Genomic DNA, 21465 nt, shown 5'->3' on the forward strand with positions numbered 1-21465 from the left:
TAATATTTATTAATACTATCAGTTCATTTCTTAAAATTACCATGTTTATTAATATGATCATATATTATAATTAATAATATTTATTAATATTTAAAGTATCAGGAAGGTTTCCGATCAAGGATGCATAAGAATTAAATTTGTTTCTGCAATATATATGGTTCATTAAAACATAAAACATTAAATAATGTTTCATTAAAATTTTGTATAAACAGGGAAAATGGGTATCTCATTTGGTAATTACTGACACTGCCTCAGTCATCTTTTTCTGCTAATAAGTGCTGAGACCTTTTCCCTGATTCAAGTCTCAGTCCCTGAAAACTTCAAACCCACGGCTTCTTGTCCCTCCCCCCGCCCCCCCCCCCAAGACTAACTGAAAAGAGATACAGGGTGACAGCTACAGAGATGGTCAGGTCATCTGAAAATGGCATCAACAAGTGATTGATTGCCCTATGGCCCCACTCAGCATTCCCATGACTTTACCCCTTCCTGGTCATCGTTCCCCATACGCCTTGCCTCTTTTCTTATAAAGTAAGCTCTGTGGTGGCACAGATTTGTCTCTTTTGTATTTGTATTTCCAGTTCTTAGTGTAGTGCTTGGTACATAGTAAATTATTATTCTTCACAAATTCTTTTTCATTTGTTCATTTAAAGATCCACTTCAGACTTTTCTGTAGGGGCTACCAACAAGATTACCTTTCTTAAAGCAGCCAAAAGTAAGATTTGGAAATGCCATCTCTTACTTCCGAAGCTGAAGACACACTGGTTCCTATCTTGCCAAAAGCCTGGTTCAAATCCTCATCAGCTTTCACCTGTACTACTTCAAGCCTCCTGTTTAGTTTCCCTAGCTCTAATTCATCCTTCACACAGCCACCAAGGTGATTTTTCTAATGTGCAGGACTGATGATTTCACCATTCTTGATTTAACAAACTTCAGTGGCTCCGTATTCCCTCCAGGACCAAATCTAAGCTCCTTTTGGGATCTAAAGTTGTCCACAACCTGGCCCCTTCTGACATTTTCAATCTTTTTACAAATTATTCCTGCTGACTCCGTACTGGACATTCCATTTCTATTCCTTTAATTTGTATAGGCTGTCCCCCATTGCCCAGAATATACTCTCTTAAAATCTCTAGTTTCTTTCAAGACTCAGTTTAAGCACCACCTCATTAACAAGGCTTTACTTGATCCCCTTCCCCACCAAATTATCTTGTATTTACAGGGCCTATATTAAGTATTTACTGATATGTATATATGCTATTGATAGAAGGTGAGCTCTTTTAAAACAAGGACTGTTTTATTTTTGCCTTTACACCCCCAGGGGCTAGTAAAGGGCCTAGTACAGGGCAGGTTCTATTATAGGCATCCTCTCCACAACTTAAAAGGTTCGACAGATAATTTTCAGTTCTAAATACCAACTTAAATAAAATGTTTTGCTAATTTCCCCCCATTTTAATTTACTTCAAATATCAGTTTTCCTCTGTTCTAATGGGCCTTGAAATTAATCTCTCCAAATTTTTTTTATGCCATTAGCAATCAAGAAACAGGACTTGTTAATTACTGCTACATCACCAGCAGTGCGCACAATAGTTTCTCTTTAGTCCAAATGCTATTCAAGGAAAATTCCTATTTTATTGTCAAAAACAGAAATTAAAATCTAGAATAGTGCACACTAAATTTCCTACATAGTAAAGCTTCTTTTACAATATTATTGACTGATTTAAATATTTTAGGCACCAATTTCTATTAAACATAATATCACTCAATTCTTGCCATCCCAAGTCTTCTCTCAGTTGCTAATTCTGTCTTCAGTCTCCTTTAAATCTGATTGAGTCTTCTTTCAATATGTTTCACAATGGGCAAAAAGCTACCTTAGTGACTTCGTAGGCCATTAACAACTCATCATTTGCAAAATGATATTTAAGAATTATAATGATTAATTTCATTTTAGGTGAGTAACCAGTGGGTTAAGAGAAGCAAATATTATTTTTGGCTTTATTGTTGCCTAGGTAAGTGACCTAAAGGATGTTATATAATATCTGGCCTTATACTTTATGTACCAAAGCTCTAGCTAAGTAAAAATTCTGTGCATAATATTGAATATAATTTTAAAATTACATTCCATAAATCAACTTGGTTTACTCAATTTTACCTGTATCTTTACAATATTCTACTGTATTCCTTTACTAAAAACCTAATGCAGGGAAGGGAGAAGAGAAGAAAACCACTTTAACAGATGTAGAAATTTCAGGAGGGAAAAATCACCTATTAGCAATGAAGCTTCATGAAGCTTCCCCAAATAAATATTATTTATTTTATGTATATGAAATCTTCTTGAAGGAACCAGCAGAAAACTGCCACTGTAGTTTTGAATAATGGCATATTTAAATTAGGGATTCTTCACCTTTTTTTGTGTCATGGACTTCAATGAAAATCTAGTGAAGCTTATGAAACCCTTCTCAGAATATTTTTAAATTCATAAAAATACAGGATTACAAAGGAAGCCAATTACATTGAATCATGGTTACCAAAAATTTTTTAAATAAGTTCCTGGGACACAGGTTAAGACTCTCTGGCAAATAGATTCTAAGAAAAATAATAAATTCTTCTTTCTACCACCCTTAGAATACTCCTGAAGGGGCAGCTAGGTGGTGCAGTGAATAAAGCACCGGCCCTGGATTCAGGAGTACCTGAGTTAAAATCTGGCCTCAGATACTTGACACTTACTAGCTGTGTGACCCTGGGCAAGTCACTTAACCCTCATTGCCCTGCCCCCCCAACAAAAGAATACTCCTGAGATGGTGAAGTGGCAATGCCAAAAATTATGCAGTTTTCAGATCTTCTACAAATATTAACTGTTTGTAGTCTAATGTGAGATCTCTGATGATGAATGGGTGGATATAGCACTTAGAGGAATGTTCTTGATTTTGATATTTTGTTGCAAATGAAACCAAAGACAAAAGGATGTTGCAATCAATTGGGAGGATGGTTGACAGGCTGTCTTTTGAGGGGCAAGTAAAAGAATGATAGAGTTTTAAAGTACCATCTTCCCTCTGAGATTGTCCCTAATTTATCCTGTAGAATCAATCCTCAACATTTGTGCATTTAACTTGTACTACTTCAAGCATTTGTGTGATTTTATAAGTAACCTAATTTTCACTTTGTGCAATAGAGAAAAAAAAATGAGAGGTGCAATGCATGCAAGTTTGGGGACCAGCTCGTATTCTATTAGGTGCTTCATTGGTCTGGTTCACCCAACTGCTCCTTGTGCACTCATTGCTCATTTTCATTGTTTGCCTTTAAAACTCAAGTTTTGTGTTGCAATTATGTCCCCAAAGCATAGTGCAAGTCCTTCGAGCTCTAAGGTGATGCTGAGACCTTGCCAGCCTCAGCAATGACTGATGTCCCAACAACCTCTCCCTTGGTTTTCAGAGGGCAGCAAAGGTATGGAGGTTTATAGCAGTATAGCATACAGTACAATGCCCTCAAATTGCTATCTGTCTGACACAGCGGAAGGGAAGATTCAGGTTAAAAAAAAAGTTTGTTTTAAGAATTTTATTTGCTGTACAGTATTTATGGTACTGTAGATTTCATGTACTATAAAAAGTGAATATTATCTAAAATCAAAGTTTTGCTTTGTTTTGTTTTGCTGGAGATGTCAGCACAAAAAGTCACAGAATTCTAGGTAATTAACTAGTGCAAAAATGTTTTGCCGTTAGCAATTTTATTTTGTGCACTGCATTTTATGGGTTATTTCATAGCTACTATGTTAGGAAAAGTGCGCATTGTTAGAATTAATGTTTTGTTATAAAGAATGATACCCAGGGGCAGCTAGGTGGTGCAGTGGATAGAGCACTAGCCCTGAAGTCAGGAGTACCTGAGTTCAGGTCCGGCCTCAGACACTTGACACTTGCTAGCTGTGTGACCCTGGGCAAGTCACTTAACCCCAATTGCCTCACTAAAAAAATAAAAAAAAAAAAAAAATAAAAAAAAAAAAAATAAATAAAAAAAAAAAAAAGAATGATACCCAGAGAAGTATATTTAGCAATCTCTGGTGAAAGATTACCATTTTGGGTGGTCATGGGAACCTAACCCCCTATTTCCCATAAGTTCAATGCATCGACATTTTTTTACTTTTGTGCCATTTTCTAGGAACTTCACTCTCTCCCACCAGCCTCCAAAATTGAAGACTGACTGAATACATGTTGTTTGCACCCATCTGTTTGCATATAATCTCCTCCAGGAAACTGAGCTCCTTGGGGGCAAGAATGTTTTTGTCTTTGTATTCCAAGCACTCAGCACAGTGCCTGATACACAGTAGGTGCTTCATATATGCTTACCGACTTGACACTTACTAGCTGTGTGACCCTGGGCAAGTCACTTAACCCTCATTGCCCTGCCTTTTATTAAGAATCCAATAGCAACTAGAAACAACATTTCATGGGACATTTTGCTTCTCTTGTATTGTAAGTATTTGCAAAAAGACTACCATCACATCTGTTGCAGAGGATAAAAAGGCAGAAAAACCCTTCAATATATGATAAGACCCTACAAATTAAATCAACATATACTGTGATACTTGGTGATATCAATACAAAGGGAAATGGTTAAAAACAATATTCAGGAGTAGGAAACATGAAGGGTCAAAGAAATGTAGACTACACAGGAACCTGATCTCTTCACGTAATCAATATTTTCCTTTTAAAATTTTTATATTTAATCAGCAAAATTTTGCTTTCTCTCCAACTCCAACCCTACTCTCATTCCTGCATTGAGAATAAAGGAAAAAACAAAACCTATGTTGCAAATATGCATAGTCAGGAAAATCAAATGTCTTCATTGGCTATATTGTATATATACACACACACATGGATATGGTGTGTATGTCTCATTCTGTACTTTAAGTCTTTCATCTCTCTATTAGGAGGTGGAGAATGCTTCATCAATAGTTTTTTGGAAACATGGTTGGTCATTACACTGATCATAGTTTCTAATTCTTTTAAAGTTGTTTACCATATTGTTATCATTGTATACATTTTTCTCCTGGTTCTGTTCACTTCACTCTGCATCAGTTTTTATGTCTTCTTGTGTTTCTCTGAAACCATTCCTGTCATCATTTCTTACAACACAACAGTATTCCTTCACATTTATATAGCATAACTTGTTCAGCCTTTCCCTAATCTATAGGCAGCCCCTCAGATTCCCATTCTTTGTCCACCTCCAGAAGAGCTATAAATATTTTCGTACAAACTTCAAGTTTGTTTTGCTTAGGCCTGATCTTTCCTTTAATCTATTCTTCCTATTATCCTCCTTTTCCTACTTCCCTGTTGAGTGAAATATATTTCTGTTCACAATTAGGTGAGTGTTATTCTATTCTTCCCTCCTTCAGCCAGCTGGGATGAGAATGAGGCTTAAGCATCATCCATTCCCCCACACTCAATCTTGTTTGTATAGATGTCTATATTCTGATTATGTGAAATATTTTTCTCTAAGCTTCTTTTCCCTTCCTCTCTCCTCTTTCCCATTCTTTTCATTCTTCTCTTAAGATCATTATGATATAACAGAACTATTCGTAGGCCTTGCCTAATTAGATTCCCTCTATCACCCAGATGCCAAAACAGATTCAGAGAGAACGTGTATTATCTCCACAAATTAGAATGTAACTAGTTTGTAATTGGTTTAGTCCTTTATCATTGTTCTTTTGTGTTTAGTTTAAGGTGTCTGCTGGATATTGAGTTTGAGATGCTCAACAGATACTTGGAGATGCAAGAGAAAGTTCAGGACTGTATAAATAGATTCAAGAATTATCTTCATTAAGACTCATGATTTGTGAAGACATCCAATGGACAAATATGTTTATTAAATGATAATTGTTAAGAAGATACCTACACGGGCAGCTAGATGGCACAGTGGATAGAGCACCGGCCCTGGAGTCAGGAGTACCTGGGTTCAAATCCGGCCTCAGACACTTAACACTTACTAGCTGTGTGACCCTAGGCAAGTCACTTAACCCCAATTGCCTCACTAAAAAAAAAAAAAAAAAAAAGAAGATACCTACAATTCTGGCAAGGAGGAGAAAAAGAAGTTGATGCTAATGTATTCTAGAACTTGATATGTAAAAAAGATAAGGTGTGTAAATCAATCTATTCCTAAAATACAGAAGGGTTTCCTATAGTATAACAATCCACTGCCATGTTGAATCATCTTGTAAATAATAAAAATCAGGCTTCCGGGGGCGGCTAGATGGCGCAGTGGATAAAGCACCGGCCCTGGATTCAGGAGTTCCTGAGTTCAAATCTGGCCTCAGACACTTGACACTTTACTGGCTGTGTGACCCTGGGCAAGTCACTTAACCCCCATTGCCCCACAAAAAAAAAAAAAAAATCAGGCTTCCACTTCTATCCCATCAACCTGTAAAATTCTACCATTAGAAACTTTCCTCAGATTAAGCCTACATTTTTCCTTTTCATTTACATTAAATCTGTTTTTCACTAAGGGTTTGCCACCTGCCCTCCCTCCCTCTTTCATCAGCATTAAGATGAACACTTGAACACTGATTTGTGTTTGTTCTTAATATTCTTCATAAACTTGTTCTTTCCATCCTGGGGTGGCTATCTTGAACTTATTTCAATTTTTCTTCATTCTCCCATGCTAAGGTACCTATATTTGTTACGTTACACTATCAAAAATGGGAAATTTTAAGCACCGCTTTTCAATTATATATATGTAGCAGCTTGGGGCCGGGAGGTGGGGTGGGGTGGTGGGGTGGTGGGAAGAACCTTACATTTTGTTTATTCCCATAAGCATCTGGCTATCTCTTGAGTTTTCTAAACATCTTCCATGAGCTGTGCAGTGCTAAACCATCTTTTTTTGTGGCCTTGTTGCTCCCTCCATCATTTACCTTCCAAGATACCTGACATTCTTTTTGCTGCTGTTGCCGAGTTGTTTTTCAGTCACATCTGACTCTTCATGACTCCATTTGGGGTTTTCTTGGCAAAGATGGCTTTCCCTTTCCTTTTCCAGCTCATTTTACAGATGAGAAAGCTGAGGTAAATAGGGTTAAGTGCCTTACCCAGGGTCAATCAGCTACTCAATGTCTGAAGCCAGATCTGAACTGACTCCAGGCCCAACACTGTATCCACTGCACCGCCAGCTGCCCTGCACCTGACATTCTGCCCACTGGCTCTTCTTCCCTGTGCTTTAATGACAGCATTCCCAGGGTTCTTCTGTCCCTAGCTCTCTTTTCTAATTACTTTCTCACTGGGCAATCTTCCATGGCTTCCACTATCGCCTTAATGCAGATGATGATCAGATCTCTGTTTTGCTCTCCCTCTGTGTTTCAGACCTATTGCTCTTCTAGACACCTCCAAATGAATGTGCGGCCAGCAACTCCAATTCAGTATTCCTAAAAGTAAACTTACCTTTCTTCCTCCAAACCTGCTTCTTTTTCTGCCTTTTTTCAGGAGCAACTTTGGTGCTACCTCAGATTCGACTTTCTATCTCATCTCTCACAGCCAGTAAGCACTGAGTCCTGTGTGTTTTTTTAGTCTGGCCTCTCCTTTCACTTTTTTCCATGGCCATTAGTACAGGCTTCCTTACCAACTGCCTCTGTTTTCTTCCTCCAATCCATGCTTCATACTACTACCAGACTGATAAAAGGACAGGGAAATAGATGGAGGAGAAGGGAATGTCTCAACCACTCTCACAGCTTCACATGACCTCTATGAAGGGCTCCCAAATCTATATTGAGATCTATACTCTGAGTTCCAGTGCTGCATTTCCAACTGATTGATATCTCCACTTGAATGTCCTTCTTGCACCTCAAATTCAACATGTCCAAAAGCGAATTCATTCTCTCTCTTTTTCCCCTTCCAAAAATCCTGACCTTTCTCCTAACTTTCCTAGGTCTGCAGATAAAAGCATCACACTTGGGACACCTGGGAGCCATCCTGGATTTTTCTTTAACTCCCTCAGTCAATTAGTTACTAAATCCTTGAGAGGGAGGGGCTGTTTTATGTTTCTAGGCCTAGAGTTTTACACAGGTATCACATATTGAATTCCCTATGAACAGACTGGATCATGTCTCTACCCTGCCTACCAATGAAAGCACTGCATTGAAAATCTAAAACGTTGGGCCTCCCTATCTTTGCACCCCTACCTTATATCACTCCCCTCCAGGTCTTCAACCCAAACAACCAGGTCTACTCACTACCTCCTATAAACATCCTGCACTTTCTTTTTTTTTTTAAATTTTTATTTTTAGTGAGGCAATTGGGGTTAAGTGACTTGCCCAGGGTCACACAGCTAGTAAGTGTCTGAGGCTGCATTTGAACTCAGATCCTCCTGACTCCAGGGCCAGTGCTCTATCCACTGTGCCACCTAGCTGCCCCATCCTGCACTCTCTAACCTTTGTTTACACTGTTCTCTATATTTTCCTCTCCCACTCTGACTTATTAAATTCCTACCCTTTAAGTCAGAACTCAAATGTTACCTCTTCCAGGAAGCTTTCTTGATTCCTCCAGTCATTAATGACCTTTCCCTCTTCAAAATTCACCCATTAATTTTTGTGCCTCTGGTTATGTCATAGATATTATCCCTCTACTACATTGTAAGCTAGCTACGTGAAGAAGACAGTGTTTTGTCCACCCTTGCTAGTACCTAGCAAAATGCTTTGCAAATATATGCATATGAATAATAAATTCTTATATGTTAATGAACTATGCCAGAACTTCTAACTTTTATTCTCCCCCTTTCTTGTATACTACAGCTCCATTCTTCCAGAGACAATAATTATTCTGATTTCTTCTCTATAACTTCAGTAAGTCCCTCAATCTATTTATATCAATGTTCACACTACCTATCAATTTAGTGTTATGTAATGGTAACACTCATTTTCAATTACATGTCCTTAAGTACTATTTTTCTTAATGATCTAGATAAGAAAGAATAGAGGTGTACTAAAAATAAATCTACTACAAATAGTACCTAAAGAGAATTCAGTTCAACTAGAGAATTATGCTGCCATTAGCTACCTCATGTTATGTGTCTAGCTGTTTCTAGAATATTACAGTATCTAAGTGATGGAAGAACCTTCAGAGGCTGCCTAATCCAATATGTACTTAAATAAAAAGCCTCTTTTCAACAGCACCTGAAACATACCCAATCATATATGGAAAAAAAAACATAGTATTTCCTACACTAGTCTTGTGCTTCTGAGAATAGGTTAGATTGGAGGCCTCAATGTAGTAATCAACAGAATGCAGGAAAGATTTGAGTTTACCCATACACACAGGACATTGGACTGAAAGAGAAGATGGCACTGGTGATAAAAAAAAGTATCCCAAACAATCAAGAGTGTAGTGACAGACATACTAACTTAAAGCAAAGGCAGAAACTCTGGCATCATGCCTTGACATCCTGAGCTAGAAACAATTTTGTAGCCCTCTAAATGGCCTATAAAAATCTTTAGTCTCATAAAAATGCTTACCCACACCTTAAATTTTCAAAGTCTGTTCTTTTCTCTTTATTTTATATATGATCAACCTAAGAGGACACTCTATTTGTAACTGATATGCAATCTTTTTTCCCTGAATTTCTCTACTAACAAATGCTATAAACAAAAAACACAAATTGTCATGAAAACCTAAAAAACAGCTGAAGCTGAGTTCCATTCATTAAGGACCTCTGAATGGTTTTCATTAGGTTCTAAGTATACGTCAATTTTTAATTTATTTTCAGTGTTAAAGGTGAAATATTGAGATCAGAGGACAATAATAAGTAATTCAAAGTGCAAACTCTATTGATAAGCCATTATGTTATTCACATGTGAGAAGTATGTAGTGCAATTTAAAGAAAAATTAATTCCAATGTACCTAAGTAATGCCATTACATAATAATTGCAAATGAACATAGTGATATGACAATGTCTGGAAAAATAATGATCAATTACTAAAAAGACATGAAATTGAAGCTGGTGCCAAATGAATGACTATACCATATTGTAAACTTATAACCATAGACATGTTTTTAAATACCAGCATAAAAGAATAATATTCAGACAGTTTATTAGGGTCAGAAAATGTATTTTGGTTATGTGTAAATACCACAAAAAAATCAACGATAGGAACCTTTAAAATTATTACATGAGGCTTTTAGTCATCTCAGTTAATTTTTAATGGCATTACAGCAAAGCAACCAAAGACAAAATAAATTCATAACTACATTTTAGGAACTGCTCTTTAGACTTGAATTTTCTTAAAATGTATATTTTTAAAACTTTAGGGTGGGGCAGCTAGGTGGAGCAGTGGATAGAGCACCGGTCCTGGAGTCAGGAGTACCTGGGTTCAAATCCGGCCTCAGACACTTAACACTTACTAGCTGTGTGACCCTGGGCAAGTCATTTAACCCCAATTGCCTCACTAAAAAAAAAAAAACTTTAGGGCAACGAGGGTTAAGTGACTTGTCCAGGGTCACACAGCTAGTAAGTGTCAAGTGTCTGAAGCTGGATTCGAACTCAGGTCCTCCTGAATCCAGGGCCGGTGCTTTATCCAATGCGCCACCTAGCTGCCCCAAAATATATGTTTTAATAAAAATTAGAGGATGCTATCCAGTGAAACAAAACAGTTCACCCTTCGAGTATTACTGGTAAAGCATTGATCACATTTTGTTGTTGTTGTCTGTCCTTTGTTCTTGAAAGGACCATCTCCTAATGTCATAACTTGAAGTGAATTGGATTTAAGTGAGGGAAGGCTGTGAAAAGTCACCAGCCTCACTCTTTCCTCCAGAGCCATAAGGGGTCCAGTGGCAAGATATACATCAGGAGGACATCTGGAGATGGCCCTCGATGTTTGAGGCAATCAAAGTTAAGCGACTTGCCCAGGGTCACACAGCTAGTAAAGTGTTAAGTGTGTGAGGCCAAATTTGAACTCAGGTTCTTCTGACTCCATGGCCAGTGTTCTAACCACTTCGCCACCTAGCTGCCTCCTCTGATCACATTTTATATAAAAGAGAAATCAAAAAAATCCACACATTAGAAATCTAATACTATAGTTAAAGTAGAAGTTTTAAAAATGTGTTTTGGAGATCAATGATGGCCATGAAGGATCTCTTCCATGCATAGACTGTTTTTTGTTTATAAAATAGCTCTACTTTATTTCTGGCAGGGATGAATAATTTACTTTTATTCCCTTTCACTTTAGTCTTAACAAAAGAATTACCATTCTTCCCATTAATTTCTGTGAGGATTTTTCCCCCTGGCAAGGGGGAACAGGTAAACTGGGTGATCACTTGTCCCACTGTCTTTTAGGGAACAAACATCACTGATAAAAAGCAGTGGTCAAATGGCAGAAATTTATTGTGTGACTAGAATATTTGAATTTTTGTCTCAATTTTCTCATCTTAAAAGAGGTGAATTCTAAAAATTGCTAACTCTAAAAATCAAACTATAAATTTAGTTCCATTTCTATTGTTCAGCTAAGAGATGTAGCAACATATGACTATAAATGAAGTATGACCACAGCCATACTTAAGACCATTTAGTTCATTTAAACCTAAAGCATGAATTCTTGACACGCAGTGGTCCAACCTCTACTTTAATATCTCTAGGGACAGGAATTTTTAATACTTCATGAGGCAGTGCAATGAATATTCTTTCATCTATTAAGCCTTCCTGTAAAGTCTATCCATTGCTCTGGGTTCTGCCCTCTGGAGCCATACAGAATAAGTCCATTAGTTTGGCTGAGCTATCATGAACTCTTCTCTTTGTTCCCCCTCCTCCAATCTTCTCTTATTTAGCCTAAAATGGTAGGGTTTTATACTTGAGCATCCTCCTCTACAGTAAAGTTCTTAAAGTGTGGCAACCAAAAATGAGTAAAAACTAATCTGAGTGTGATCTGACCAGCACAAAGCATAGCACAATCACCACCTTCCTTGTTTTTGATACTATCAATACAGGCCAAGATCACAATACAGTTTCTGGCAGTCACTTCATGTTATTAAATACTGAGTTTGCAGCCACAGAAAATATCCAGTTTTTTTTTCATTTAAGTACTATCCAGTTATGTCTCTTTCAGACTGTACTTTTCTAGTTCACTTGCTGAACCTAAGTGCAAAAACCCTTTACACTTATCTTTCTTAAATGTTTAAAAATAGTTTTTATTATTCTTTAAGAGATCCAAGAACTCATGGATGTGGCATCTCCTCCAGTAGTACAGATTAGAGTCCATTCACACCTTCTCATCCCATAACTTTTGTTTACATGATCCTATACATTCTCCACAAGGGATATACCAAATATGCTTCCGGGGAATTGGGGTAGGCCTTTCCTCTAGTTCCTGACATTGCATGTTGTCTTGGGAATCTTTTTTTAAGCATGTATTGGATTAGAGGGCCCTTCTGATTCTGATATTTGATATCTTGAGTCTAAAACTTGTTAAGAGATAATGCTGGAAACAGACACAATAATAAATAAAATTACAAATACAATGCATAAAATAAATTTGGCATGTACAGTTATCCCTTCCACATTGAGACTTTCCCCATCACAGTTCCAATATATCCAGCATAAGAAATGAAATAGGAGGTTGGGGGCGTTTTGTAGAAGCCACAGACAACATGCGAAGGCTGATATCCTGCTGGGGATGGAAGTTGAGCTTGACTATTTACAATGTGTCACAGTACAGTTTTTCCCTTTAAAAAAATTGGGGCAATAATCATTCATCTCTAATCTTTCAACACCGTCTTTTCTCCAACTCTACAAGAAAGTGATGCACACTGGAAAGAACACCAACTTAGCCCCAGAAGACCTAGGACTGAGTCCCCAGCTTTGTTACTTACTAGATGTGTAACCTGGACGAGTCACTATCTAGCTGATAAAGTTTCCACTTACACAAAATGGGAATAATAATAGTTGTACTACCAACTAGGACTGTTCAGAGAATGAAATGACAAGTATGTTGAAAGAACTTTGTAAGCTATGAATGTAAGCTATTATTATCCAGGGCCAAATACAGTCTTTTGCTGCTTAATAAACGTTGGTTGAATTCTTCAAAGATCACTGACAGCAGTTCAGTGATTTCACCTGCCAGATCTTTCAGGACCTGATATATAATTTGTTCAGACCAAGAGATATGACCTCATTTAGATCACCAGCTCAGGATCTGATACTTTCTTAATCACATTTGTTTTACCATTCCCAGACTGAAGAATATTCCCTTGGACACTCAGTATAGAAGTAAAACTGCGATTGAGTTGCCCTGCTTTCTCTTGGCTATCAGTTTATTATAACATCTGCCCCAATGAAGGGGCCACTACCTTTCTTGTTTTTCTTGCTCTAAAAAATAGCTTTTAAAATGCCCCAAAGATTTCTCATTTGTCCAAAAGAATGGACAAGCTTAAAACAGGTTTGGAACTTCAGTCAGAACCAGTTTACAAGCCCCATGTGAAAACCAGACCTACTACTTAAAAGTTATACTTTGTGTTAAGGACTGCAAAATGGTTGTACTTCCCAACTTGTAACAAATCTTATTTGACACCAAATACCTTTTGGCTACCTCAAAAATGAAAGAAATCCACTAAAATTTTTGTCATCACCAAAGATATTAAAAAAAAAAATGCTATGGACTCTGAGAGTATCCAAAAAAGCTGAGTCCCGAACCTGTCTGAGCAACTGCAGCAATAAGTATATATTCTCCTAATAATGGTTAACCTGTCAGAACGGGAGAAAACTCATTTGGATACATAAGTTCTGGCAGGTTTGTTAAAAAACAAGCCACATACTTATAGTTACACCCTATATTGTACATGGCATCCAGATCTTAAAGAATATGGAATAACTTCCAAGACAAATAATTCCTCCAGTGTGCAACTGTTGTATTCTTCATATAATGGTTAAACCACAGAACAGCTTCAGCAGTAACTTAAAGCCAGTGAAATGGACTGACTTGTGCTGGCATGCCTTTCTCCTTCTCTCTTTTTAAGACTGGGGTTCCCCTACCTCGTCCAGGCTGGAAGTACAAGGGCTGCTCACTGGCCTGACCCCATCACTGACTGGCATGGGAGTTTTGACCTGCTTCTTCTCCAGCATGGCTGGATTCTTCTCTGCTTAGAGAACCAGGTGTCCCCCTACGGATGCTGGATTTAGTATGGATGCCCACTCAGCTTATTCCACTGTCACTCCGATCCCTGAACTCAAGAGATCTGCCAGCCTACTCTCCCTGATAACTGGGATTACAGTTATGTGTCACTATGCCTGGCAATAGTATTTTTCTTAAACTAGCTCTGGTCTTAAGAAAGTTGTGATAGATTGTGGAAAACAAACCAACCCCCCACCTCCACCCCCAACTAAACTGTACACATCCTTTGACCCAGCAATAGCATTAGTAGGAATATACACCAAGATGTTTAAAGACATAGGGAAAGGTCTATATACAAAACAATATTTACAGCAGCACTTTTTGTAATATTAAAAACAAAACAGAAAAGCACTGATTAGCTAATCAAATTAGGGTATACGAATGTAATGAACTACTGAATCATAAAAAACAACAAATGCAGAAGTACCAACACTAAGCCCACTGGGGCAACACTCCTGGAGCATGGCACAACCCAGATTAAATTGTAACTTGAAAATACTTAACAAAATAAATTAAAAAATAGAGATAATATTAGTATGTGGTGTTCTAAGTAAGGTTGTTGCAGGGATTCTTACATATGGTTTAGTGGTCTCATTTCTATTTGAATTTGATACTAATGGGCTGGAGGTGTAAAATTAAGCATAAAATGTTCAGATATGGCCAATGTGTTGATTTGTTTTGCTTGCCTATATTTATAACTTGGGGGGGGGGGAAGTCATTGCAGGGAAGTGATAGTGATGTAAAAAAAAAGTTAAGGTAAAAAAACAAACAGTGAGTTTTTTTAAAATAAGCCACTATTTTAACAATTTTTATTTGCTTATTTTGTTACATTTTGAGTTTAATTTCCCTCCCTCCAACCCCACACTAGAGAAGGCCATCATTTGACACATATGTGAAACCATACAATACATATTTCCATGTCAGTTCTCTGTCTGGAGGTGGATAGCATCTTCCTTCATAAGTACTTTGTAGTCGATTTAAATATTCACGTTATTCAGAATAGCTTAGTCATTCACAGTACAGCTACTCTTCAGAAAACACACCGCTGTTATGTGTAGAACTTCCTCCTGGTTCTGCTAGTTTCATTCTCCATTATTTCATGCAAGTCTTTCCATGTCTTCTTAAAATCAACCTACTCATCACACACACACACACACACACACACACACACACACACACACACACATTCTATCACAATCATATACCACAACTTATTCAGTCATTTCCCCCACCGATGGGCATCTCTTCAATTTCCTGTTCTTTGCCACCACAAAGAGAGATGCTATAAATATTTAGAAGATATAGGTCCTTTTCCTTTTTCCCTTATCACCCTAGGAAAGAGACCTAATAGTGGTACTGCTGAGTCAGAGGGTATACAGTTTTAACTCTGGGCATAAACCCAGATTGCTCTCCAAAATGGCTGGATCATTTCACAGTTCCACCAACACTGTATTGTTTCCCAGTTTTTCCACATCCCCTCAAACATTTGTCATTTTCCCCTTCTATCACCTTAGCCAATCTGAGTATCTCAAAGTTGTTTTAATTTGTATTTCTCTAGCCAATAATGATTGTAACTATATATACACAGTTGATGCATAGTATTTTACTGGGTTTCTTGACATGAATATAATATGAGTAATAGACCTTTTATGACAGAACTACATGGAACAATATGTTAAAATGAGGGACTTGCTAGAATTTACTTTCCTAGGTTACAGTAATTGAATATCATATAATGCCTCTAAGTATTTTGAACCCACTGATCTATAATTAGTAATATTTTAGGGTTACCACAAACCCTATTATTCTTGGTTTGATTTCATGCTAATTTCACTCTTGCCTCTACTTCATCCCAAGCAAATGCACAACCACACTCTTTTAAATATAGCAAATTAAAGTTAATTTTGTTTCAAGAATTTCACAATGCCATTAGAGTCTAGGGGTACTTTTAGACATTCCACAACAGGTCTTGGCAATCTTAGCAATCAACAAGCGTTTGTTAAGCACTTAGTATGTGCCAGAAACTGTGCTAGGCATTAAGCATACTATTTTTCACTTTCTTTAATTTTTTATTGTCCCCTCCCTCCCCCTTTGGGTCTGTGTCATCTTTCACAGCATGACTAATATGGCAATATGTTTTGCATGACTGAATATGTATAACCTTTATTGGATTGCTTACAGTCTCATGGGGGGAGGAAGAGAGAAAATTTGGAACTCAAAATAAGAAAAAAATAAATGTTAAAAATTATGTTTAGGAGGCAGGTAGGTGGTACAGTGGATAAAGCACCACTGGCCCTGGATTCAGGAAGACCTGAGTTCAAATCAGACCTCAGACACTTGACACTTACTAGCTTTGTGACCCTGGGCAAGTCACTTAACCCTCATCACCCTGCAATATATATTTACATGCAATTGGGGGAAATAAAATATTTTTTTCAAAAAGCAATATATAGTTACATAGTTTGCAGCTTCTCCTGGATTAAAACAATAAAGTCTAGCACTCAAAAGACCTGAATTTTATTCCTGCCTTAACCACTGATTTTCTGGGTAAGGTCAAGTAAAATTAGTCAACTTCATGTTGTATTTCAGAATGTAGAGATAACCATGCTTGTCTTCTAACTACTTTTTAGTGAGCATGAAAGATAAAATATCTATAGAACTTGAATTTATAGGAAGAAAGAAATTCAATAAAGGGAAATTAGCATTCACATCAGTTTAGTATCAATGCTATTTTACAGATGGGAAAAGCAAGGAATCAAGAATAAGGAAACTGTTCAAACTGTTCCAAGTCAGTGACAGGGTCAGCAGCTTCTAAGCCATACTATCATTTCAATTGTAATACTCTCTGTAACCCATCTACTAAATAAATCACACTCCATCACCTTCAGTAATAATTATGCTCCATGATTAAAACAATAAGCATTTCAATCTAGTCTTTGTCTGTTTCTCTACAGATAGACCCTAGGCACTAACAACTAACTTTCTTTTCCCTACCTCTTACAGTAAGGAGCTCTCGGAGCCCCCTGGAGGGTAAAAGAGCTGGTATGCTCCAAGTGGGGAATGGAACCAAGAAGTAGAAAAGAGGGAAGTACCATTAAATGCGTCCTGTCATTTCTGTGCCCCTTGTCTGAGTGAAAATACTGTTACCTAACAGGTCTCATATTTCAAGTCCTAGCCTAATGACATAAATGAGGCTTTGTCATCTTTCTGAAACCACTCTACAGGTGCCCATCATGTTACCACTGACCCTACTGTCACTCCATATGGTTTTAGAGTAGTTTTAAGTATTGCCAAAGGTTATCTCCTAGTCTTAAAGAGCAGTCTGCTATCTTTTTAGCTTTTCTTGTATAAAGTCTAGAATATCATTCACTATGGATAATTAAAACTTTCTAGTGCCTTTTTCTTGTTCAGACTGCTTTTTTCCCCCTTGGTCAGAAGCATGTCAGTACAGTCTTAGAGAGATTCTTGGGTCGTTAAGTCATTACCCTAAGGTCATACAGCTAAATTGTCAAGAGGCAGAACTTGAACCCAGCTCTTGCTGAGTCCAAGGCCAGTCCACCATCCACACCACAGTTGCCTTTTTAAAAATGCTACCACTGGAGTGTAAGATCCGTGAAATAGGCTCTGATAAGTTACAGCAATCACCACTCATCGATCCAAATCTTTACTCTCCAATAGAATTCTGGGTTCCAAAGAATAGGAGGAAAGGTTCAGTCATGTAAGTAGCATTTATGGAGTGCCTCCTACATGGAGCTGGGCCAAGCACTGGGGATACAAAAAAAGGGCAAAAAGAATTCCCTGCTCTCAAGTCTAACGGGAAAGATACCATGCAAACAAACAAGATGGGTCCACACAGGATAAGTAGGGATAGTCCCGGGGGAAGCATGGGGAAAGGCTTCCTGCAGAAGGGAGCGCTGAGACTTATAGGAAGCCAGGGAAAGTAAAAGACGGAGATGTGGAGAGACATCTCCGAGCACGGGGGACAGCCAGGGAGAAAGCGCAGAGCTGGACGCCCAACGTGGGGAGCTGCAGAGGCCAGTGTCCCCGGACTGCAGAGTGTGGGGGCAAGAAGACTGGAAGGGGGACGGGCGGGACACGTCGTGAAAGGGCTTTTTAAAGAGGCAAACAGACCGACATTGTGGGAATGCAAGAATCACGGGAGAGAAGTTGACGGCTTGAAAGTAAACGTCCAGGGGCAAGCCTATGCCCTGCGCTCTTGCTTTCTTTTAGCGTCCTACGATGCCGGAGGAGGCAGTCACTGGCCTTTCTCTCCTAGGAGACAGGAGGTGACAGCCCGACACCCCACGGGGCGCGAGGGACCGGAGTCTATTACTCCAAAGGCTCCAATGCCGGCGCCACCGCCGTCCCTCGCAGAGTGCTAGGCGCCCTTCTTTGCCCACACACTCTCCCCGAGAGGCCAGGAAGGAGCAGCCTCTGGCCAAGCGCGGAGAGAAGCTCCGGGCAGCGACCGACAAGCGGACGGCCGCCGCCCCCGGCGCCCCCCCCCCCAGAGTTCTGGGGGGTGCGCGGGGCTGCGTCCTCGCCAGCCTCGACCCTGGACGCGGGAGGCAGGGAGGCGGCCGTCCTCCGAGAAGCCGGGCGGGGGCCTCCTCCTCCTCGCACCCGCGGCCCCCCGGGAGAGGTGGGTGTGTCTGCACTCCCTCCCCGCTCCGCACACTCCGACCCGACCCCGACCCCGACCCGCACGCACCGCTCCGGTCCCCGGGCCGCAGCCTTACCCTCAGGACGTGGTAGCCTTCGGTGCCTCCGCCGGGGATCTCGACGCTCTGCGAGGAGCCCATGGCGGTGGCAGGCACAGGACGATGGTCTCCGGCCCCGACTCCGCGTAGCTCCCCGCCCCCCCGCCCCGCGCAAGGCCCGGGCCTCACTTAGGACGTGGCACTCGCTGGCTCCGGAGGCCGGCGCCGCACTGCCCGACGGGAAATCACTGCGGTGGTGGTAGTAGTGGCGGCGGTGGTAGCGGCGGCGCCGGGGATAGCGCCCCCTCCCGGGCGCCGGAGGGAAGGAGGAAGTGGAGGTGTTATGGAGTAGGAAGAGGTGTGCATTTGAGGAAGCCGGAGAAGCGAAGCTGCGGTGATGTGGAAGGTGACGGGCTCGAACTCTCTTCTCCTCTCGCGAGATCTCAGAGCTACTGTTCATTTCCCAGGGAGGGTTCCTACAGCGGCCCCAGTAGGACAAAGTTAACAAGTTGAGTCATCGCCTCTGCCAAAGATTTTTTTTTTCTTTGCACTGCAGCACCCCCTAGTGGCTTGACTCAGAGAAAAAGATGCCCCCTTCATCCTAAGCTTCCTTAGCTTTAAAGCTCTGTCCTGGATTTAACCACTTGGGCGGACCCTCTTGTAAGGAATATGGCCTCTGCACAGCTCTGACCTTAGAGTTCGTTCCCTTTGTGGAAGCTTTGGGGAATAGCAAATTATCCTCTCCACTTCCTTCTCCCCCATTGTGTGTTGGGGTGGGGAGTGGGGGGGGTTGGGGGTGGGAAACAACATCATCAAGGACTCCTCCCCTTTTCTGGGGATTGGTCAGTATTGGTCGAAGTCTTCCTGTTCATTGGCTTTCACAGCTGTCAAGGAAGGATCCCTGTTCTGGCTTGGTGGTTCTTGCCCCATGGAGGCAGAAGTCCTCCTTTATCTGGCCAGGCTTTACTCAATCTTCTCTCCTTCCCAAAGTACCCCCTTCTGCTCCCAACCTCTTGGACGCACTGAACAAACCAAAATACTGAAAGCAAGGATTGAGTGGGAAATACTGAAAATGGAAATGTTGGCTTACTCCAGATGATGATCACTCTGATGTCTTTCTCTCTTGGGGAAGTTCTCTAGTTCAAGGGTTCTTAACCGAATGGACCCCTTTCGCAGGCTAGTGAAGCCTATGTACCTCTTCCCAAAAGGTTTTTTCATTTTATTTTTTAAATAAAAATATTTGACTTTTAACATTTTTTAAAATGTTGAGTTCCAGATTTTCTCCCCCACCCATTTAGAAGACAAGCAATTTGTTATCAATTATGCATGAGAACTCATGCAAAACATTTTTCCATATTAGCCATGTAGCAAAAAAGCAAGAAAAAGAAAGTGAAAAAAAATAGAATAATGTTTTTAATTGCGTAAAGTACACTGGATCACAGAGAAAATAAGTTATATTGAAATACAATCAAAATATCTTTTTTTTAAAGTTTATAGACTTCAGATTATGAACCACTGTCCTACCTGTTACTAGATTATCAAATCAAGATTCCATTAAGATTACATTGCAGTTTGTGGTCTAAGGTGATCTGTGACTGCTCAAGGTGGCCCTCTTCGAGTACATTTTTAACATTATAATTTGATATTTTTCATGGGGAGAAAGGTGGGGACCCTTAGGTATTCCTCAGTTAAGAATTACACTCTCGTTCACAGTCCAATTAAAATTAAAGTGGTCTTTTATTTGTTGTTAAAGAAAGAAGTCAAAGACTTCACTGCCAGGGGAGAAGGTGGTTTAGAATATCCTCCTCTCAGAACAGAAGGAAGGCAAAAGCTTTTATAGACGGTAGATGGGGTGACTGCCTGAAAATGGGAAGTTCATATTTGGGGTTGGGTGGGAAAAGCTTGGATACTTGTCATATTCCAGAGAGTCAGGGGGATTTTTTTTTTTGGGGGGGAATGATGGTCCTGACTTCTGGGGTTATCTCTGTCTCCTAGCTCCAGTCATGTAATAACCACACCTGAGTGACTTTCCTGCTATAGAATTTTCTCTCTCCTTCTTAGGCGTTGTCTGTCCTAATCTAAACTTTAATAGTCCTTTGATTCCTCAATATGTCTATCCTGTTATCTTGTCATCTTTGGTTTTGCTTCTCACAGGAGAAACTTCTTCTGGCTTATCCTAAGTCCCATGTCAATATTGTACATTTTTAATAACCACACACCACTTGTTCTCTCATTAAAAACAACTTTTTATTAAATAACATTTGTTATTTTACAATTGAGTGAGATAGGTGGCAAATATTGGTTGAGTTATTTGTTTGTTTTCTTTGTTTTGTAATCAGTTAAATCTTTGCCAGACTGAAACAAAAAAAGATATTGCAGGAATCACTGCTTTGAACTGTGGGAGCCAGTTTAATTTTCCTAGCTTATTTTGGAAGGAGGCTGAAAAGTAGGACAGATATTTGCCAAGAAAACCCCAAATGGGATCACAAAGAGTCGCATACAACTGAACAACAGCAGAAATTCATAAAAATCTGTCTTTCTCCTGTAATCAGGGTCCAGTGCCAAGCTGAGAAGGCCTGGTCCCTATTTGTTATGCAACTGGCACGAATTGCTTAATAAATCAATATGCTTGGAAGCTC

General features: G+C 39.5%; 1 protein-coding gene across 1 annotated transcript in view; it reads right to left on the reverse strand.

Moving 5' to 3' along the window:
* The window catches only part of GORASP2 (golgi reassembly stacking protein 2), a 38198-nt gene extending 19183 nt beyond the window's left edge, over positions 1-19015 (reverse strand). Inside the window, exon 1 of the mRNA XM_043996072.1 lies at positions 18866-19015. Within this exon, the coding sequence (XP_043852007.1) occupies positions 18866-18928 (63 nt within the window). The 5' untranslated portion in view covers positions 18929-19015. The remainder of the gene's footprint in view (positions 1-18865) is intronic.
* Positions 19016-21465: the final 2450 nt, after the last annotated feature.

This window comes from Dromiciops gliroides, chromosome 3 (genome assembly GCF_019393635.1).
Source record: "Dromiciops gliroides isolate mDroGli1 chromosome 3, mDroGli1.pri, whole genome shotgun sequence".
Classification (NCBI taxonomy): Eukaryota; Metazoa; Chordata; class Mammalia; order Microbiotheria; family Microbiotheriidae; genus Dromiciops; species Dromiciops gliroides.